General features: G+C 36.3%; 1 protein-coding gene and 1 long non-coding RNA gene across 2 annotated transcripts in view; one reads left to right on the top strand and one right to left on the bottom strand.

Annotated features, from left to right (window-relative positions):
* LOC123541159 (uncharacterized) overlaps nucleotides 1–10,931 on the bottom strand; it is a 40,003-nt gene extending 29,072 nt beyond the window's left edge. The window contains exon 1 of the long non-coding RNA XR_008367871.1: nucleotides 10,797–10,931. This is a non-coding gene — a long non-coding RNA (uncharacterized LOC123541159). The remainder of the gene's footprint in view (nucleotides 1–10,796) is intronic.
* A 17-nt stretch (nucleotides 10,932–10,948) lies between these two features.
* Nucleotides 10,949–14,676, top strand: LOC123541160 (putative peptidyl-tRNA hydrolase PTRHD1). Its single transcript, XM_045326558.2, has 2 exons — nucleotides 10,949–11,286; nucleotides 14,447–14,676. Exons 1-2 carry the CDS (start codon nucleotides 11,098–11,100, stop codon nucleotides 14,615–14,617), a joined length of 360 nt encoding a protein of 119 aa, XP_045182493.2. The 5' UTR covers nucleotides 10,949–11,097; the 3' UTR covers nucleotides 14,618–14,676.
* Nucleotides 14,677–22,635: the final 7,959 nt, after the last annotated feature.

Genomic DNA, 22,635 nt, shown 5'->3' with positions numbered 1-22,635 from the left:
AATATCAACGGATTTGTAAACAAACACGATCTCTTGCGTTTAATCGACTGAAAAATCAGATAAGTATTAATATTTTAAGTAAATAACATTTAAAACTATATAGAATCATTACTTAACGTATTCATTAAGAAATCAATTACCGGGCGACTAGAAAATCCCCCGAGGATTTGCTAGCCGTCCGGTAACCGAACGACTAGAATGCAGGCTAGTCGTCCGGTTACCGTACGGCTAGACACTTCCTTCTTTGATAATATTCGTTTTTTTTCCCACATCTAAATTTTAATTATTTGGAATAATTGCAGGGCTCATGCTGTCAGTCGCCATTATCGCCATTTGCGATTATTTTATCTAAATGGCGAATATTTTTTCATTTTGGCGACAGGAACTGGCGATTATTTTATTTAATAGCTACATAAATGAGACAGTAACCCGCGGTCTGCTAGTGTAGAAAATCGATAGTGCGGACTGTTTATTACCTTGTGTATTACAAACACGTGTCAACTATGCTGATAACATTGCCTAAGGCTGTAGGATGCAGACGAAAATTAAACTGATTATAATCGGAAGTTAATCTTACTTATCTAGCTATCAATCAGATTGAACTGGCAGGCTACTTTTTTGGAACATTTTAAAATGCCAACGCAAATTTTCTTCAACTCTATATTCGGCAGACGCGATTAAACCAATTTGTACGGGCCGTTTCCTGATGAAAAACTGATTTGCCATCTATTACTACGGCTAATTTAATTTAATCTCTAAAAAAATATTATAAACTGACCTTACTGTCGACGATTTCAAAATATCAGGAAAAATAATCAGGATCTAGGTTAAATCTATATGTGTTTTTAATCTAAAATGAAATTGTTCGAAGTGAAAAAAATCTTTCTTTTTTTTTCGAATTTTCAGAATTTGTGAAGAACGAAATTTGTTGAAATATTACAGGCCAGATATTTTTAATAGTTTTTTTTAACAAGACAATTCTGGCAAAATTAATGTTTGTTTTGCACATTAATTAAAAGATTATCGGAAAACCCAGTCCTGTTTCTATTTTTAGAAACATGGCCGATACTTCCAGGTTTTCAGGGATGATAGAACCTCAGGCCAGGGAGGAGGTGTCCTTACTGCAATCTCCAAACACCTCATTTCTCAAGAACAACCTGAACTGAAAACCAACTGCAACCTGTCCTGGGCGAAAATTACTATCAAAGGGGCCAAGGATATATACATTGGCACATACTATAAGCCCCACGAAAATGATGAGGACTCCCTCACAGAGTTATGGTCATCCCTTTCTAAAGTACCCCAAGACAGTACAATTTGGTTACTCGGTGACTTCAATCTACCTGATATAGATTGGTCATCTGAGGCCCCCAAGTCCAAATGCAGATTCAAGGAAATGTATGAGGACTTCATTGATAGGATAAATTCCTTTAATCTACAGCAAATGGTCAAGATCCCAACAAGAAATGAGAATATTTTGGACCTGTTCCTCACTAACTTCCCTTCCCTAGTTCAATGTACTAAAACAATCCCTTGTCTAGGTAAATCTGACCACGACATTGTTTTCCATGAAATCAACATAAAGATAGGCCGTCCCCTCCAACCCAAAAGGTCAATAAAATGCTTTAACAAAGCAAATTGGGATGATTTCAAAAGGGACCTATCAGAGTTTGAAAGAAATTCGCTGATTCTGACCACTCTGACCCCGCCTCAGATTGGAATCTGTTCAAAGATGAACTCAATCGACTTAGTTCTCTACACATTCCAACTAAAACTACTAAGACACGCTGCGACCTCCCATGGTTAACTCCCAAGATCCTTAGGGCAAATCCGCAAGCGTGATAAAATGTACACTAAATTGAGGAAATCCAACCAATCCCCATGTAAAAGTAACACCTTCAAAGCCCTTAAATATAGCATCCAAAAACAGCTAAGGAACTCATACTGGTCTTACCTAGAATCAGTCATATTCATGGACGATTCACAACCAGGTAAAAATAAGAAATTCTATTCCTTCATAAAACATAAGAAAACAGAAATTGTGGTGTAGCACCTCTTAAGCATGAGGGTCTAACATATACTGACCCTGCCACCAAGGCCAATATACTAAATAGGCAATTTGAGTCGGTCTTCTCAAAACCACAACCACTCAGTTTGAAGCAACTCTGCAAAAAAGTTACTACAAACACTTCAGCACCCAACATGCCCATGATCTCCGTTACAGAAGAGGGTGTTGATAAACTCCTGCAGGGGCTCTCTCCAAACAAAGCCTCTGGCCCAGATGAACTCTCACCAAGAGTTCTAAAAGAGCTACACCACGAGATAGCGCCCATCCTTACAATTATATTTAGGTCATCCCTAGAAACTGGCTGTGTCCCGCCAGATTGGAGAAGTGCAGTTGTCGCCCCTGTTTATAAGAAAGGCCCGAAATCCAAGGCCAGTAACTACAGGCCAATATCTCTCACCTGCATAGCTTCCAAATTATTGGAACACATTCTAGTCTCCAACATCATGACACATTTTGACAATAATGACCTCTTAAGCCAGTACCAGCATGGCTTCAGATCTAAGCATAGCTGTGAATCACAACTGATCAGCTTTACACAAGAAGTTTACGACAACCTTGAGCAAGGTCAACAAACAGATGTAATAGTAATGGATTTTAGTAAAGCATTCGACAAGGTTGATCACAATAAATTGATATTTAAACTTAATGAGCTGGGTGTCCACCCTCTGGTATCACAGTGGATAAAGTCATTTCTGAAGGGTCGAACCCAAAGAGTAGTTGTAGACGGCTGCACTTCTGACACCCTGCCTGTCCTGTCCGGTGTCCCTCAGGGATCCGTCCTAGGGCCCTGTCTCTTTCTGGCTTACATTAATGACCTACCAGATTCTATTAGAAGTAAGGCAAGACTGTTTGCAGATGATACCATAGTATACCTTACAGTCAAGTCCTCATCTGATGCCCAAACACTACAAAAAGATTTGTACGCCCTTGAAAAGTGGGAACAGGACTGGTCAATGGAATTCAATCCAGACAAGTGTGAGGTTCTGAGAATTACTCGCAAACGAAACCCTGTCATGTTTCCTTACACCCTGTATGACAAGGAACTGAAATCTACCGATACCGCTAAATACTTAGGTGTTACACTAACTAAAGACTTAAACTGGTCTGAACATATTAATACTATTTCCTCTCAAGCAAACAACTCTCTTAAATTCATCAAAAGAAATGTTCAGACAACAAACAAAAAGGTCAAAGAGAAAGCCTATAACACCTATGTCTGTCCACAACTTGAGTATTGCTCATCCATCTGGCACCCCTGGCAAAAGTCCCTCTCATACAAAGTCGAAAAAGTGCAAAGATCAGCTGCACGGTTTATCTTTAACGACTATAACTATACAAGCAGTGTAACCCAGATGATTAACACCCTAAACTGGCAAACTTTAGAACAACGGCGCATACAATCTTCTCTCATCTATTTTTACAAAATCCGAACAAATCATGTATGCGTCGACCATAACCATCTAACTCCGACCAGAAACCTGAACTACCTAATTCCACAGTCCCGTACTCAATACCACATGAATTCCTTCTTCCCCCGTACAATCAGACTATGGAATGGCCTTCCCCAATATGTACAGTCCAGCCCCAGCCTCAACATATTTGCTGAGCGGCTGGCCACTGTACATCTGCAGTAACTTCCTTCACTATGTTTTTTAACTTAGCACCTGTAGTAATTTTTATTCTTTGCACCTAATGAGTTTTCTCATTTTTAACACTGCCCAGACAAGCGCCTTCCAGTCATAATCGTTAATGATTGTTGGAAGAATCATGTAGATGTAGATACGGACAAACTAAAAAATCAACAAATAAATTTGCTTACATACTGTAATTAGCGTAAGTAAAAACATTCTAAAACACTTAAAAATTAGTATATTTATTGAATAAAGCATCAAAAACTTGTTGACAAAAAGCTGTAATTCAATAGTGTGCATGGATGCCAAATATCATGTAATTTCGCGACCTGATTGCTTTGTACTTTTCGAGCAGTTTAAGTGCAGTTATGGTCAAACGAATCATGAAAACACTTTTGATATTTATAAAGAAGAAGTGTAAACATGAATGATACTCAAAGACTTTGTAAACTTTCCATTATGTGCAACTGTGTCCATATTGTGTGTGCATGAATGGGGCTAATTGAGCCATTGCCCAGTCCATAATGTCAGTCAATATCAACCATTTCAGCTGCCATACACAAACTAAATATGTGTCCTGTAAATGCCTTCAAAATCCATCAGAATATAGCATTTTAAATTGTTATATTGGGACCTCACCACCAATATAAGGAGGTAATTTCCATGAATCCCTGATTCCCACACCCCCTGTTGGGGCCTACTACTTTTTAAAGCAACTAAGAAAATATATATGTTAAAATTGATCATTTTTATTTTTATAAAAATTGCATGCGAAGATCCGCATCAATTTTGGCTATTAATTTTTCGGTTATTAATAAAACCCGGCCCGGCCCGGACCAAACCACGGAAACAGCCGATTCCGATTGTACGGAAACCACCGGAAACTTACGGACGGAAGGCTAATATAATTACGAATGATATCGTGTCGATATCAACTTACATATTTAGAATTTAGTTAAAAAAAAATACACTGAACTTTATGATGCCCGCGAGGAACTTTGATGAATGGGTTTAAACTGCGTGTTCTTTCTGGTTGCAAAAACGTCTTTATATAATTTGTAAACTTGTACACAGGAAGTCGTTATACATAGCGTCGTTTTGACGAGCCTTCTAATTAGTTCCCGATATTTTGTATCGTTATCATTTATATTACTATTTTATAATCACGTTTTGTCCAAAAAGTTGTTATATTTCGAAGAAAGGAATTCCTCTCGGGCCTCAAAGAGTTTTTGTTTCACCTGTGTATTCCCAAAGCCTAAATAATTCTTTGTGTCCGGTAACATGCCTAAAAAAATAGGTAGTAAAAAGGCAGGATTTTTTATACTTTTTTGTTCAATGAGACTTTACGGAAATTATTTTTATGTCAAAAAAATGAATACGAATAATTTCTAATATCACTGACAATTTTTAAAGAATAGAATGAGCAGTTTTTTAAAAAATCTCAAAGACTATAAAACATTTAGGGTCATGTAAAAAAATAGGATAGGTCGGGATACCGATTACGCAGGAAGAATGCAGCGTTGAATATTGAAAAGTTTTACACACGGTACCCCATATTTTTAAAATATTCCTGTTAATAAAATAGAAACAAATACTGAGACAGGTTTGTTCACGCAGTATTGTGAGTATCTTTGAACTTAGTCGACTGAATTGACGTACGATGGAAAGTCACACATTGGATATAATGTGGTACATTGCAGTTTGTGGCATAGCTTTGCACTTTCGATAATCGATTTCATATTCGGCAGGTTGCTATAATGTTTTAACATATTTTTTTTTTTAAGTTTGCAAGTAATCTCTGAATAAACTGACTTACTTAAGTTATATTCAAATTAGTTCAAAACTTTATAGAGTAGAATCGAGATACAAATTTTACCTTTTTTCATTTTTGTACAGAAGTCTCGTAAACTGGAGGTCGCGGGTTCGAATCCTGTCAGCGGATTTTGACCGTGACTCCAACAGTCCTTTCTTTCGGTGCGAGTACTGGTTACTTTCCAGGAAGCAGTCACCGAGTGTATTCACATTAGTTGGTGAACCAAAACTCGACGCGAAAAAGAAATATTTTAAATGGGAACAAAATTACCATTTAACTGCTCTCAACGATTCACACTGTTTCGTGAAAAAAGACCAAGTAAAAAATTGTTAAGGTTCGTTTGGATTTTCCCATGCTCTACACTTTCAGATTATGAATTTAGATACTTCAAATTAAACTTCAATGGTTAGACATATCTTGCAAAATTTTGCAATTTATTTAGGTTGATTTGATATATATTGTATACAGAATGCCTTTTCAGTCAGTTTGCTAGTGCTCGGCTTTTTTGATACATAACAACTGAAGAATCGTTTGAGCCCGCTAATCATAATTTACAAATAAGTCTCAAAAAGCAAAATAAAACTTTGAACGGATGTTGTTTCTTCAAATCTCAAAAATTTCTTCATTAAGATTTTTTTTGTAAATTTATCAATATCACAATGTACTGCAGACGATTTACTCTAACACTGGTTACTTTACTATGGTTACGTGACCACACCGGAAGTGAACTGTACTTGGATCTATATTGAGCAGCTTTAATGCTGTCGCATTCTGAGACCTTACGTTTTGTGAGTTTTTCATTGGTAGAACCAAACCTATTGTAATTATGCATCTTCTTTTGTATATACCGAGTAATTGTACAATAGTTTGCAGTTTTTTACGAAAGATCTGAGTGTAATTCTTCAGCTATAACTGGTTTGTTAAACTGCCCATGTGTGGCCAAATCCATAAAGCATGTCAGAAAAGTTTTAACCTTACAATTTTTTTTTCAACTTTACGGTAAAGAAAGTGTAATGAGCGGGATTTTCTAAAAACAAGTTGCATCCTTCATAACTTGTTTAAATAATAGTAAAAGTTGATCTTCACCCGATATTACATTGTATTGAAAAGGAAAAATTCGTACTCCTTACGCAAATCGTGTCGAGAAATCACATTTTAGCTCAACCCTAAATATATATAGTTGTGACGTTTCTGTTTTACGGAGATTAATTTATTTTTTGGGATTCCATTATATCCAAAAAGTAATTATGTTTCATTTGGTATAACGGGCCCATTGAAACCTATAGTTTTCAAATGGAATGACTAAGTAGTGTGTTCTTTTTTCAAAAATACAATTATGATAAAAAAAATTTGAATTGTTAATATGAGCGAAAAATAAACAGGGATCTCCTTCTTGTTTTCGCGGTATTGTCTTAATTTTCTCCTACCCTATTTTCACGCGCAGCTATTGAAACACTCAATTTTTTACATACAAATGCTTGTATCTAAGGGAAAAATAAGTTAATCACCAAAAAAAAAGTTTACAACAGCATAAATTTCATTTAATTATATTCTTTTTTTTGTTAGCCATTTCGATTTCTTTCCGATCTTTATTGTTCGCGTGTATCCCTGAATACATGTTACACACAAAAGGGACATGATGAAAAACATAATATAATACTTCTTATTAAACATTTTACTGATCGTTCGCCACTTAGTATGTATCTTTTATTTTCTGAAAATGTTCCTGAAATGTTTTTGTCTGAATGAAATAAAATTATAAAATGACTGTCAGGTTCATTCTTATGCTGTGGTGCTAGGAAAATTTTGATTGTGCATATCAAAGTCCTGACCAACTTAAAAGTCAGAATTAGCCGGGAAGAATTATTTCCTGTTGTGGCCTTTTAGGATTTTAAGCCCATTTTCGTCAACATTTTATTATACATTTACATTTTAAATACTAAATTCTTTCTCTAGAGTAACTTACAATTGTCGCATTGAAAAATATTAGTCACGGAAAGAGTTATTTTGAGGGACCACTCTCTCAGGAATACATTATTTATTTTATTATACCGAAAAAATAATGAAATGATTTATTTAACATTAAAAAAGTTATTACTTACCAAATAATGAAGACAGAATTAAGGAGGCTTTACTAGTAAGCACTTAAAAATTGTCACGACTTTGCTGTTTTAAAATCATTACTTTTGATAGGTTTTCTTAGTCTTGAGGTTACATAACGCTGTATTTATGGACATCCTCAACAAAATCAGCAGCAGTAACATTCGAAAAGCGGCGATAACTACGGAACATATAATGAGAGCACTCATTTTCTTAGTAGTTAGTAGTTAGTTAATTTCCAATCTAATGGTGATAGATTCAGTTTGATATTTGATGAAAAATTGTTTTTAAAAATGTTGCATGTTAGAACAAATCATTCAAAAGCAGAAAAGAAAAATAGGCCCGGGGTTTACACATGTATGAAAACAAGATAAAGTAATTTAATCCTATGTATAAATAAGCCATCGTCTTTTAATCAGTAAAGAAAGTATCGATCTTCATAGGGAGACATTGAAAATGTAATATCACATGCGCAAAAAAAAAACAAAATAGCGTTGTTGCGCATGTGATATGAAATTATTGCTTTTATCATTAAATCTATATTTATAGTCCTTTCCATTGTTTTTAGATGTAGTCACATGTTCAACGATAAAAAATCGTATTTTCCGAAGACAGAGCCAAACACACATATTGACCTTTCCCGCTGTGACGTCTACGCGTTATTACGTTAAAACAATGCGAGTCGTTATACAATTAACACGAAAGATTGACCTAAGGGTGCAGACATTTGTATCTAATGTTTTATACTTATGAGTAGGCTGGATTTGATAATAAAACAATTGTCGTTTTTATGTGTGGTCGATATGTGGATTTATCGCCTGTTAAAGCGATATCAAGTCGATAAATTCGCTCGAGGTTGATATTGCTTTTATCAGGCCGATAAATCCACATATGAGCCAAGCCATGAGAAAACCAACATTGTCTATTGCGATTAGTTTTTAGTTATCAAAAATTTTTTTTAGCTCGATTGTGATGAAACTTCAAGCTTATTGTAACCACTCTCGAGTCCCCTTCCCGGAAAAACCAAATACTGGTGTCATATGAGAAGTCATGGTCGTGACCTAGTGGGGCTCGAACCCCCGACCTCTGGATTGAGCGGCCAAACCCTTATCCACTAGACCACCGCTCCTATTGCGATTAGAGAAAAACCCTTAGCAAACAGCATGGATCTGACCAGACTGGGCGGATGTTGGTTTTCTCATGGCGCGGCTCATATCGACCTCACCAAAAGGCAATTATTGTATAATATCACATGCGCAGAAATTGAAAATAACGATTTTGCGCACGAGATGTGAAAACGCTTATGATATATTATTCAAGTTAAACTAATGGGAAAAGTGCACTGGACATTGTGTGGGGTATAATAATTTAACATCTGAATTGCACACATTTGTAATCCATGCTTTAAAATGTTCATTTTAAAAACAAAAATGTTAACATTGTGTGAATAGTTGTATAAGCATATAGCAAAAGCATAGTTCGTAGTCCGACCGGACCGGTTTTTTTTTTAATTCTTTGTTAAAAAGATATGCTAGTATTATTTCAAATATAAAAGAAAGAGAAATCAAAAATTAAATAATCTTAAAACAAAAATAACGTTAGCAGTAAATTGTTAAAACATGAAAGTTCATTGCTATCACTACCCTCCATTTATCGTATTAGATATTTACCGTTTTTTATTGTTTTGTTTTAAACAGACTGAGCGGACATGTTTGGGGTGTGTGTGTGTGTGTGTGGGGGGGGGGGGGGGGGGGTCCGGGTTCGAAAACTTTGTGACCGATCTTTCATATTTTATACTCCAGTTCATTCATTTCTACAACTTACTGTAACTCCGGGTATCATCTCCATACAGAATCATCCGGTTTTGTTTAAAGCTAAATCATATGATTTATCATTTGAGCAACATTTTATGATTTTTTTTCAGTTTTCTTGTATTTCAGGAACAAAGACCTATTACATAGAGTTATACCTCTTTGGAAATGTTAACTTTGATATTTTTTATGAAATTTTGTAATTGCTCCCTTTAATAGAAAAAAATGTAAAAAATGGACTATGTTTTTTGATTTTGATATGATTTATTAGTTTATTTAGTTTTATATTCAAATTTGAATACTTCAACAACCTGAAACAAATGGCAAGTATGAAAACAGCGCATAGCTTCGTAGTTCATCTATTTTCGATCTATCTTGGTTGCGCAACCGAGATAGGCAGAAGGAGTATAATAATAATTTCATAAACTTACATTTCTAGTTAATTTTCGCAAAATGTGTACTTATCAATGCAAATCTTTGACAACCTTAATATAAGAGTGTTTATATTCATATGTTCCCTAAGACAAGATATTTTCATTATACTTAATATGCTAAAACGCTATCTTGGTCGGGCAACAAATTTTACAAATACTTCCAGTGCATGGTATAGACCCTTCGCCTTACTACAAACCTAGGTCACATCGTTAGGTGTGAAATAACAACGTACATTTAACTAGCCTGTCCAGTTCTGTTGAAAGTATCCTGCAAAAATGCTATTCGTGTCTGTCGGTACACAAAATGACACATCGACTGCCGAATATTACTTCTTTGATTGAGTGTGATTCCCAAAAATCTTGTTATTTTAGGTCTTTGCTTATGTCAAGTGCAATACTTCATCAAACATACGTATCATCAATATTAAATACTTTGCTTCTACTTTTGTAATAATGAAATGAAATACACATAATTGCCTTGATAAAGATGACGATATCACCATTCGTAATTATATTAGCCTTCCGTCCGTAAGTTTCCGGTGGTTTCCGTACAATCGGAATCGGCTATTTCCGTGGTTTGGTCCGTGCCGGGCCGGGCCGGGTTTTATTAATAACCTAATTTTTCATATGTTAAAAAGTTGGCTATTATTTTTTGGAGGCCAGTGTGAGCCCTGTAATTGTACCAACTATTTATGTTAGTAAAAATTTGACTGATGTTAATTACAGATATTTGGCAGTAGTGTAATTGCAACATATCAAACTGAACTGTCACGGATGTCAAAATATGATGTATTCATGAATCATGACAAAAACAGTCACAGCTATTTTAATCTTCATTACTAATTTCCTACACTGGCTACAGGACAAATACAGAAAACATTAAACAAAATTATTATTGATACATATTTTAAAACATACTGAGATTAGCATAGTACCCACCATAATAACTATTCTCCGTTTCATTATTTTTTCGAATTCATATTTTTCTTTCACGATTTCAGCTGTCAAATGGTCAAGGTCGCTTACTGATTTGCACGCGAAAGATAATTTTATGAAAGACGGTGTATAGTAACTTTTCACCTCTACAAAATTATTCAAAATGGCAGCGCCCATGACAAATGGAAATTAGCATGAAAATAAATCGATTACCAATGAAACAAATTCTTTGAAAAGTTTGCAATTAAGAGAAACTTACTCCTTTTACGTTTTGTGAATCATTACATCGACTGTCATCTAAATTATGTCAGGAAATCTCGTGCAATATGTCGTTGTTAGAAAAGATCTTGTGAAAGCTCTGAAATGGCCCACAGGAGCCTTGATTGCACAGGCCTGCCATGCATGTACTGCAGTAATGCATCAGTTTTATCAAGATTCAAACACACAACAGTATCTTGAAGATTTAGACAGAATGCATAAAGTTGTTCTTGAGGTTAGCCTTGCTTATTCGGTTTATTTCTATGTTTTCATTTTATGATTTGATATTTTATAGTTGCCATCAACTAAGTCCTATATGTAAGAACAGTCTGTGGCAGACATAACTGTTTTCTTACATTTAGAATGTTTTTTTGCTATAACACTTACAACAATCAACTAGCCATCCTGTAACTGGACGCCTAGCCTGTGTTGTAGGTGTCCTGGGCAGTAATTGGACACCCTATATGGCCCCCACCTTAAGTTGTGTGTGTGTGTGTGTTCGGGTTTAACGTCTTTTTCAACAATTTTTCAGTCATATAAACGACGGTGTCTACTTGTAGCAGTGAGCACAATGCCCAACTTTACAGTGCTGCCTCACTGGAATATCACGCCGTAGACACGTGGCATGATACCCCACCCTGTCACATTATACTGACACCGAGCTGACCAGTCCTAGCACTATCCCCTGAATGCTGAGCGCCAAGCAAAGAAGCTGCTAGTACCATTTTTTACGTCTTTGGTATGACGCGGCCGGGGATCGAACCCACGACCTCCCGCACTCGAAGCGGACGCTCTACCACTAGGCTACCGAGGCGGTACCTTAAGTTGTTCAAAGAATTTTATTCTGTGCAGATCTTTGGTTTCCAAGGCAATGGAAAAAATATCTTCTCCAAAAACCCCAAGGCCCGCACTAAGATATAACTTTGGCATCTTGCATTGTCCACTGTCCTCAACCATATTTTTTTTCAGATCATGCCCTGTGGTCAAGACTGGCCCTGCCAAAGATGTTCAGTTGTTTTACATAGACTTCTGTAAGAAAAACTTCAAAAATCTTCTAGCCCCTGACTGATGTGGGTTTGAGCCTTCTTCATGTGAGGAAGTCATCCAGGTGGCTTACAGAATAACAGTGTTTCTACGCAGAGATGAAATAATGCCAGGAGGAGCACCTGGGGTCTGCCTCCACTATGAAAAGCTGGAAAATCACCATATTTGCTATACTATTGTTTGCAGATCAAACTGCCCTTTTGCCTTTTCTTAAATCGACAGACTTTTACCTTTACGCCACAAAAGCAGCGATGCTGAAGCTATTTTTAGATCTCGTCTATACAGGTAACTCCGCCTTTCGATACGAGTAAAATACACTAAATGAACTTATTTACATTGGCTGCATGACCGAGAAATGCTATTTAAATACTGTTGGAACGGGTGTATTACCGGAATAAAACAGATGTACTAGATCTAATCTTCATTTAGAATTGACACCCTCTTATACATTACAGGCCTTTTCTGCCTAAATTTCAGAACCTTTTGCTGCAGACTTTTCTTTTAAATAATGTATCACGTGTTTAGTTTTCACAATAATAATAAAACGTGACTGACTCGAGTTGTTGGATTCGCTCATCAATGATTGAAGGGCATAAGTTAGATTCTCGGAACCGACCATGCCTCTTTAGTTGAAAAAAGTCGGCAATTTCTTACGAAATATGTGATCTTAGTCTAACTAATTTTACGCGACCCTAGGGAACAGTTACGAGTTATTTTCTCCTCTCGTAAGAAATTGTCATCGCTAGATTTGGGTTTAAATGCTGATTTTGTTGAGAATATGAGATAATTTCAAATAAAACATACATGTATCCAAAGGTAGTCCAAATAATTGTAGATCTACTCAAGAGTTGAATATCGGTATATTTTTTTGACTGGTCGATATCCCCTTTAAGTAGACAACGTACATTATCAAAATGTAAAATCGGTCGACCCGAGGTCTTATTATTCAGACTAATCAAAAGGGGGATTCAGTGTTTCATAAATTTATGTAAAAGTTATCATAATTCCCCTTAACGCGATTAACGCTATACATATGAGCAAGGGATAAAACAAATAACTTTACATGACGGTGTAGGTCTAGTGTGATTTATCCTCAATTATTTTGGTCCTTTTAGAGTGACCGGCAAAAATATAAAACAAACTAAACGTCGAATTATTTTGACTTATGCGAGTCCATAACTGGTTCTTTCCATGAACGAAGACATCCGAAGACAAGGCGTATCAACTGCCTGTAGATCTATGTAAATAACTGAAATAGTGTTTAAACGATTTCAGATAAATAGTACATAAATTCACATACATGTAAACCCCACAAAAAATAAAATGAAATAAAAACAGACATATAAGAGTTAGATTTGCGATAGTTATTAAAGCTACGGAAGACTGCAAAAAAATGAATATCAAATAAATCAGTTTTTATGGATATGACAATTAGATTTACAAGTGTTACATAGCTTGAAGGTTCAATGATACCTTTCTACTAAAACCTTGTATACCTTACGTGGTTGGAAATTTCGTCAATAATAATTGTCATAAACAAAAAACGCTGTTTTCATTTGAACGTAGTTGAAATATTCTATTCTACTTTTAAAACAACATATCTAATTTCACCTTATTGCACTTTAAATTACGGCGATACATCAAAGACAGTCAGAGCGCGCGCTTTGTGTGACGTCAAGATAAAGAAAAAAAATTCACGACAAGGTAAATGAATAATTTACTGAGGATGAGGCGGGGTTAACCTGTCAGGATTACTCCAAAAATAACTTCAACTTCACCGTTTTTGTGACGTAAACGTGCAACTCTATCGATTTCAAAAATGTTGAAGGGGCAACTTGATATGCAAACAGTAGTAAAAAATGAAGAAAAGCAAATCTCTATAAAACTGAATTTTTACTGTTAACATGTCATTCATTCATGAAATCTATACACTGTTCTTAAATTGACATGCTTTAAAAGACATATATTATAGCAGACAGCCGTGAGTGTTTGTGCATATGTTGTTTAGCTCACATGAGCATGAAGTACTCATGATGAGCCTTTAGAATCAATGGGTGTCCATAATCTATACGTCTGTCTGTAGATGCCTGTGAAAACTTCTTTTTTAGCTCATCAGGGCATAAAGTGCTCAGGATGTGCTATTGCGATCACTCTCCTCCAGACGTCCATCATCTATCCATCCAGAGTTTGTCATAGCAACCTTAACCACTCGACCAGGAAGGTCCCTATATACATACAGAATCACAATCTAAGCTGAAGTAATTTTTTCAGTTAATTGAAAGATAATAACATTTACGAATGTTCGTTTCTTGAGTTACCACTTCGTATTCATTTATTTTGAAACACTGCAGGCACCAGATGAGGAATCTCTAAGGAAGTTGGCAGATAGGCTTTTGGAAGATAACATAGACCATAAACTGTGGATAGAACAGCCCGAGGATATCCCAACATGTGTTGCTGCTAAACCATACAAGAAGGAAGATGTACAGCAGTATTTCAAGGACTTTAAACTATTTAGATGATGTTAGATAAAAATTTGAATGTTTTTTTTGCATATTTATTAAAATGATAAAAACAGTCATAGATTTTCTGTTTCATAATGTATACCATTTGCAGCGTTTAGCTTGTACAAAAAAAAATTTGAAAAAAATGGTAAAATTGTAACTCCTCCCCACCCAAAAAAAATTTCCGAATTGCTCTCGGGGGGATGAAGTGACTCGTAAATATCATACAATGGCTGAGTAAAAGACAGGCAAGGTCTGTCAATGAAAAAAAGACAAAAATTGCTAAGAAGGTAATTTATGCTATTTTCTTTATTTCTAGTGACCTGTTGTACAAATTCTCTGCAAACGGGGTAAAACCATCGCAAGTTCTCCCAAAGTCCCTGTGACTTTTTCCTATTTTCCTTGTAAAAGAACTAGAAGTGCCCTTGTTGCTGCAATATTCCAGTGTGTCAACAGTATACCAATCTTTGCAGCATTTAGGCATTTAGGTCATGGATAGCAAGACTCCATTAAAAACTGTGTGTTTCTGTTCAGGGAGAATACTTTTAAGGGATGATGTGAATCTGATTGGTAATTCTAATATGCTTGTCTGTGTTAAAACACGCTTACATTAGAATGATGTCACGTTAACGTGACGTCAATGTTTTTGAGAGCATTACTATATTTTTTTTTCTTCTGTTTAAGATTAAGGGCATATTAGAATCGAAATAATTTATAGCAAAACCGTGTTTTACTACTATTGCTAAACTCAGGCGGTAATACGTCCTACAAATAATTTCACGAGTGCGCCCATCATGCATAGTGGTAAAACACTCTTTTGCTATAAATTATTTCTTAATTTAGGCATACAAAGACTGATGACAGACTTTATTAGCTGATCACCCTTGTAAAGTAAAAGCTGTTGGAGGACAGCAAAGCTCGACTATTCAACAGCCTTGTCAATTGAATGAAAATAAAAGTTGAAAAAGGGGCACGATTTTGTAACAAGAGGGTCATGATGACCCTGAATCGCTCACCTGAGTAATATGAGCTACATGTTTCAAATGTCAAACTGATGATAAAATATTAAGAAAGTCAGTAGGTCACATTCATGGTCAATGAAATTCAGTTTTACTATTTGTGTGCAAAACTGTGTAAGTCATCAATATTTCAAGGCTGTATCTTAAAAAAACAAGAAAGTAGGTCAGTAGGTCAAGGTCACAACCAAGTGACACCATATTACTTGGGGTCATCAGGTAATTAGAATTAAATAGTCTTGGAAATAGAATCAGATGATTTTTTAGCTCGACTATTCGAAGAATAGTCTAGCTATTCTACTCACCCTGGTGTCGGCGTCGGCGTCACACCTTGGTTAAGTTTTTGCATGCAAGTACATACACCCATCAATTAAAGGCATATAGCTTTGAAACTTATTTTTTCTTTTTCTAGGTCAATTACCAACCTCTCTGGGTCAAGTCCCATTACTCTGACATGTATTTTGAGCAAATTATGCCCCTTTTGGACTTAGAAAATTTTGGTTAAAGTTTAACATGCAAGTTACTATCTCCAAAACTAATGCAGATATTGATTTGAAACTTCACATGTGTCTTCGGGGTTATAAAACTAGTTGATAGCAGCAAGTCCCATAACTCTGACCTTCATTTTGGCCAAATTATGCCCCCTTTTGGACTTTGAAAATTCTGGTTAAAGTTTTGCGTGCAAGTACATACAGCTATTTCTAAAAGGCATGTAGATTTTAAACTTATTTTTTCTTTTTCTAGATCAATTACCAACCTCACTGGGTCAAGTCCCATAACTCTGACATGTATTTTGGGAAAATTATGCCCCCTTTTAAACTTAGAAAATTTTGGTTAAAGTTTTACATGCAAGTTACTATCTCCAAAACTAATGCAGATATCGATTTGAAACTTCACATGTGTCTTTGTGGTTATAAAACTAGTTGATAGCAGCAAGTCCCATTACTCTGACCTTCATTTTGGCCAAATTATGCCCCCTTTTGGACTTAGCAAATTCTGATTAAAGTTGTGCGTGCAAGTACATACAGCTGCTATTACTAAAAGGCATATAGATTTGAAACTTATTTTTTTCTTTTTCTAGATCAATTACCAACCTCACTGGATCAAGTCCCGTAACTCTTACATGTATTTTGAGCAAATTATTCCCCTTTTTGGACTTAGAAAATCCTGGTTAAAGTTTTGCGTGCAAGTACATATAGCAATTACTAAAAGGCATATAGATTTGAAACTTTTTTTTTTTTTTCTAGATCAATTACCAACCTCACTGGGTCAAGTCCCATAACTCTGGCATGTTTTTTGGGCAAATTATGCCCCCTTTTGGACTTTGAAAATTCTGGTTAAAGCAGGGGTGTGGAAATCCCAATTATAATTTTTCACTTGTCCACGGACAAATGAGACTTAAAAATCTACTTGTCCGCAGTCAAAACTTACTTGCCTGGAATTTCAACATTTTAGCATGCAAATAATTCTTTATTTTGGACAAAATCTACAAGTAGTAACAAAAGCAAACATAATAAAGTGTAATACTGTAGCTGTTTCAAAAATTAAGCTTTCGGCACTTTAAGTTGTGTTCGTCCGCAAGGCCGTCGGACATTTAACAGAAATACCTGGAAGACTGCCAATCATGCCATGTGAAATCATGTGAGAGAGCATGAAACATTCTAACTGTTACTGTTAGAAAACATGAAACTTCCTGACTCATACTAGCGAGCTATTTGTGCTTTGACTGTTGACATCCATTTTTGTTGGCAGACGAGGTAGTAACTACGAGTTTGTCCAAAACTTTGTGATAATTGTTTACGTTTCTGGTTTCTATTCGCCGAGTTCGTGATATGGAACCAATCAAAACGCAGAGAAAGAGATGCTAAATTTAGACACAGTATGGGAGAAATCGAGAGGCCCTCAGCGGGTGAAACATCCGTTTTGTATGTCAAATTATTTTATTAACTGCATAAACTTGAAGCACTGTTCAGCGTTTCTGAATTATTTTTTCCTTCTTTCATTTCAAACCAGAAAATTTGTGCTTGTCCACGGACAAACGGAATGCAAAAACTCACTTGTCCGCCGTCAAAAAGTCCCAAGTCGGACATAGGAATTCCACACCCCTGGTTAAAGTTTTACATGTGAGTTTCTATCTCCAAAACTAATGCAGATATTGAATTAAAACTTCAAAATGTGCCTTCGGGGTTATAAAACTAGTTGATAGCAGCAAGTCCCGTAACTGATATGCATTTTGGTCAAATTATGCCCCCTTTTGAACTTAAAACTCTTTTAATATTTAACCTTTTTTGGTAATATTTTCCTGCTTCTGGGACAATATTTCGAATAGTCGAGCTTGGCTGTCTTACGGACAGCTCTTGTTAAGTATTTTTCCTACATAATGTCATAATAACTAAGTGACCCCAGGGCGGGGCCTCTTTTAACCCGGTCCCCTGGGGCATAATTTGAACAATTTTGGTAGAGGACTACTAGACAATGCATCATACCAAATATCAAAAGCCTAGGTCGTATGGTTTCTGACAAGAAGATTTTTAAAGCTTTTTCCTATATGTCTATATAAAACTTGGGACCCCCAGGGCAGGGCCTCTTTTCACCCCAGGGGTACAATTTGAACAATTTTGGTTGAGGACCATAAGACAATGCTACAAACCAAATGTCAAAGGTCTAAGTGTTGTGGTTTCAGATAAGAAGATTTTTAAACTTTTTTTTCCGAAATAAGTCTATGTAAAACTTGCGACCCCCGGGGCGGGGCCATATTTGACCCTAGGGGGATAATTTGAACAATCTTGGTAGAGGACCACTAGATGATGCTACATACCAAATATCAAATCCCTAGGCCATGTGGTTTTGTACAAGAAGATTTTCAAAGTTTTCCCTATATAACTCTATATAAACCGTGTGATCCCCGGGGCGAGGCCATATTTGACCCTAGGGGGATAATTTGAACAATCTTGGTAGAGGACCACTAGATGATGCATACCAAATATCAAAGCCCTAGGCCATGTGGTTTTGTACAAGAAGATTTTCAAAGTTTTCCCTATATAACACTATATAAACCATGTGACCCCCGGGGCGGGGCCATATTTGACCCTAGGGGGATAATTTGAACAATCTTGGTAGAGGACCACTAGATTATGCTACATACCAAATATCAAAGCCCTAGGCCATGTGGTTTTGTACAAGAAGATTTTCAAAGTTTTCCCTATATAACTCTATATAAACCATGTGACCCCCGGGGCGGGGCCATATTTGACCCTAGGGGAATAATTTGAACAATCTTGGTTGAGGACCACTAGATGATGCTACATACCAAATATCAAAGCCTTAGGCCATGTGGTTTTGTACAAGAAGATTTTCAAAGGTTTCCCTATATAACTCTATATAAACCATGTGACCCCCGGGGCGGGACCATATTTGACCCTAGGGGGATAATTTGAACAATTTTGGTAGAGGACCACTAGATGATGCTACACACCAGATATCAAAGCCCTAGGCCCTGTGGTTTTGGACAAGAAGATTTTTAAAGTTTTTCCTTTCGGTTGCCATGGCAACCAGAGTTCTGCATGGAATTCAATTCTTTGAACAACTTTGAAAGGGGGCCACCCAAGGATCATTCCTGTGAAGTTTGGTGTAATTCTGCCCAGTAGTTTTCAAGAAGAAGATTTTTTTAGGAAATGTTGACCGACGGACGCCGGACATTGAGTGGTCACAATAGCTCACCATGAGCCTTTGGCTCAGGTGAGCTAAAAATGTAAAACAGGATTATATAACCTGTACAATGCATGTTGGCTCATCACAGTGAACAAGTATGTGAAGTTTCAATCCATTCCATCAGCAGGTACCAGCTATCAGCTTACAAACAAGAGCTGTCAGAGGACAGCAGCGCTCAACTATTCAACAGCCTTATCAATTGAATGAATAAAAAGTCGAAAAAGGGGCATAATTTTGTAAAAACAAAAATGGAAAGCGTGTGATGTTTCAGTCCTTTCCCATAACTGAAATACCAGCTTAAAAAAACTTAACCAAAATCTGCAGTCGAAAAAGGGGCATAATTTGAAAAAATGCAAAGTAGAGTTAAGGGACCTACACAGTGCATGTCAGATCATGACAGTGAACAAGTGTGTGAAGTTTCAATCCATTCCCATCAGTGGGTACTGAGATACCAGCTTACATACAAAACCTTAACCAAGAATTTCTAAGTGGACGGATAGCTCAGTGGTTTGCACACTGGCCTTCCAATCCTGAGGTCAGGGGTTCGATCCCCGGCAGCTACTCGGGGAATTTTCAGAAACGCTTTTCAGTGTTTCCCACCCAACTAGAGGTGTACTGGTCAGGAACCCAGGCAATCCTTGCGTGTATCAGTGCTATACACTGGGCACGTTAAAGAACCAGCTGTCCATTCGCAACGAGCTAGGCTAAGTTAGCCGGACAAGCCTGTATCTGATTTCTGATCTCTCTGTTGTGGGGGCTTTGTCTCACTCTGTCCCTCTGGTCAAATCACTCTGTGTCTGTACTAGTAGAGGATGAATTATGCGCCCTGTGTGGCTGCATTTGAACTATGTAAAGCGCCTTTGAACGTGAAATTGATCATGAAAAGGGCGCTATATAAATCTGGTATAATAATAATAATTAAGGGGCATAATTTTGTAAAAAAGCAAAACAGAGTTATGGAACCTGTGCAGTGTAGGTTAGTTTATCCTGGTGAATAAGTGTGTGAAGTTTCAATCCATTCCCAGTTGTGGGTACTCAGAGATACCAGCTTACATACAAAACCTTAACCAAGAATTTCTTAGTCGAAAAAGGGGCATAATTTTGTAAAAAAGCAAATAAGAGTTATGGAACCTGTGCAGTGTAGGTCAGTTTATCACAGTGAATAAGTGTGTGAAGTTTAAATCCATTCCCACAAGCGGCTACTGAGATACCAGCTTACATACAAAACCTTAACCAAGAATTTCTAAGTCGAAAAAGGGGCATAATTTTGTAAAAAAGCAAAATAGAGTTATGGAACCTGTGCAGTGTAGGTCAGTTTATCACAGTGAATAAGTGTGGGAAGTTTCAATCCATTCCCACAAATGGTTACTAAGATACCAGCTTACAAACAAAACCTTAAACAAATTGGGACGCGGACACGGACCCCGACGCATGGGCGAGTCCAATAGCTCTACTATTCTTTGAATAGTCGAGCTAAAAACTAAACTTAACTAAAAATTGTTATGTCTAAAAAGGGGCATAATTTTGTAGAAATGCAAAGTAGATTTATGAAACCTATGCAGTGCATGTCAGATCATTACAGTAAACAAGTGTGAAGTTTCAAGCCATTCCCATTTGTGGGTACTGAGATACCAACTTTCATACAATAAACCAAAAATTGCAGTCTAAAAAGGGGCATAATTTTGTGGAAATGCAAAATTGAGTTATGGAACCTGTGCAGTGAATGTGTGTGAAGTTTCAAGCCATTCCTACTATAGATTACTAAGGTAACAGTTTACATACAAAATCTTTACCCGAGATAGGGATGCTGATGGGGACGCCAACCCATGTGCGAGGCCAATCATGAGCTCTACCTATTGGACTAGTCTAGCTAAAAACATACCGCTTTTCATTCACTTTGGCATATAACTGGTAAACATTCCTTGAAAACTTAGGAAACTTGAAATACCACATTTTTCACCACTAGTCTTATCTATGCATTATGCAAAATTCACCAACTGATATATGTTGAATCCAACTGATGATAACACTATAAACATTATGAATATTAAGACAAAATGTGACAGAATCAGTCACTGAATATGTTCAATATGATGATCTGGTTATCATTCAGCTGCGACTCCATACTAAATGCATCAAACTCAACAGGTATGCATTCATTCAGCTATAGAACAAGTCGTAGTTTGGTTTGTACTTTTCAATGCGTTTGAACTTAAGAGAGTGTAACTTGTAACTTGCACAATCATCAAATGTTACTATGTTTTGTATCAAAATGTTTTGCGTGATATTTTGTATTACAAAGGTTAGCAACATTGCGTCTAATGTAATAACATGTATTTACATTTATCTAGAAGTATTGTTTTATAAGTATGTAAATTGTTTATAATGTTACCTTAAATCTGAAGTAATGTTGTTTGTATTTTGGGCCGGAGGCCTTGTATTGCAATAAAACCATATCATATCGTAAATGTATTCAGTGCACAAACCAGCAACTAGACTGTATGAAATGAACAGTATTTAGTACCCTAGAAAGAACAGACTCTGTGGTGGTGGCATTAGTTGCTGTTGTAGTTAGTATTACTTTCAAATGCCAGTCTTTAACTCACGTAGGTCAGATATCCTAACTTGCATTCCTGGACTCTGTGGCAGTACCGACATTCTTGGGTAGTAACTACCAACTTCTCAGTACAACTCTGCAGTGGAGGATGGCTGACTTGGGACGCATCAAACTGATCAAATTCCTGACCTCTTAATTGAAAGTTTTGTGCTATACCTACCGAACTAAGGGATCTGGTATGTCCATATGGTTAATTCCTAGCAACATTCTAACTTTGAAAGTCAAGCACATCCTACAACCTGACAGTGAACATTTACCTTGGCAAGTTGGCACCTTCAGGGAGCAATTGCTTCGTTTACATTCAGGAAAATGAAACACTCAAGTCATTTGAAACAATCAACCATTTTATATAAAGCACAATATTTAATACAATGACTGTAAAATTTATGCTAATTCAACATTATTAACAGCAAATGTTTGCAAACCAAAAGATGACTTAATTAAATAACCACTCTCAAAAAGTTTCAAAATACAATTTAACCATATCACATGAATGAAGAGAAAGACTATCTCATAGGTAGGCATACACACTTTAAAGCTCACCTTTTATCTTAAAAATTAACAGCTTTTGAAAAGCTGCGTATCAACAACTGGAAATTTCAAATATTAACTTCATGTTTTCTTAAAAAACTATAAATACTTATAAAGTCAAATGTTTGGAAAACGATATAAACAGTAATAAAATTCAGTGT

This window comes from Mercenaria mercenaria, chromosome 16, assembly GCF_021730395.1.
Source record: "Mercenaria mercenaria strain notata chromosome 16, MADL_Memer_1, whole genome shotgun sequence".
NCBI classification, from domain to species: Eukaryota; Metazoa; Mollusca; class Bivalvia; order Venerida; family Veneridae; genus Mercenaria; species Mercenaria mercenaria.
This window is presented reverse-complemented; position numbering and strand designations above follow the sequence as displayed.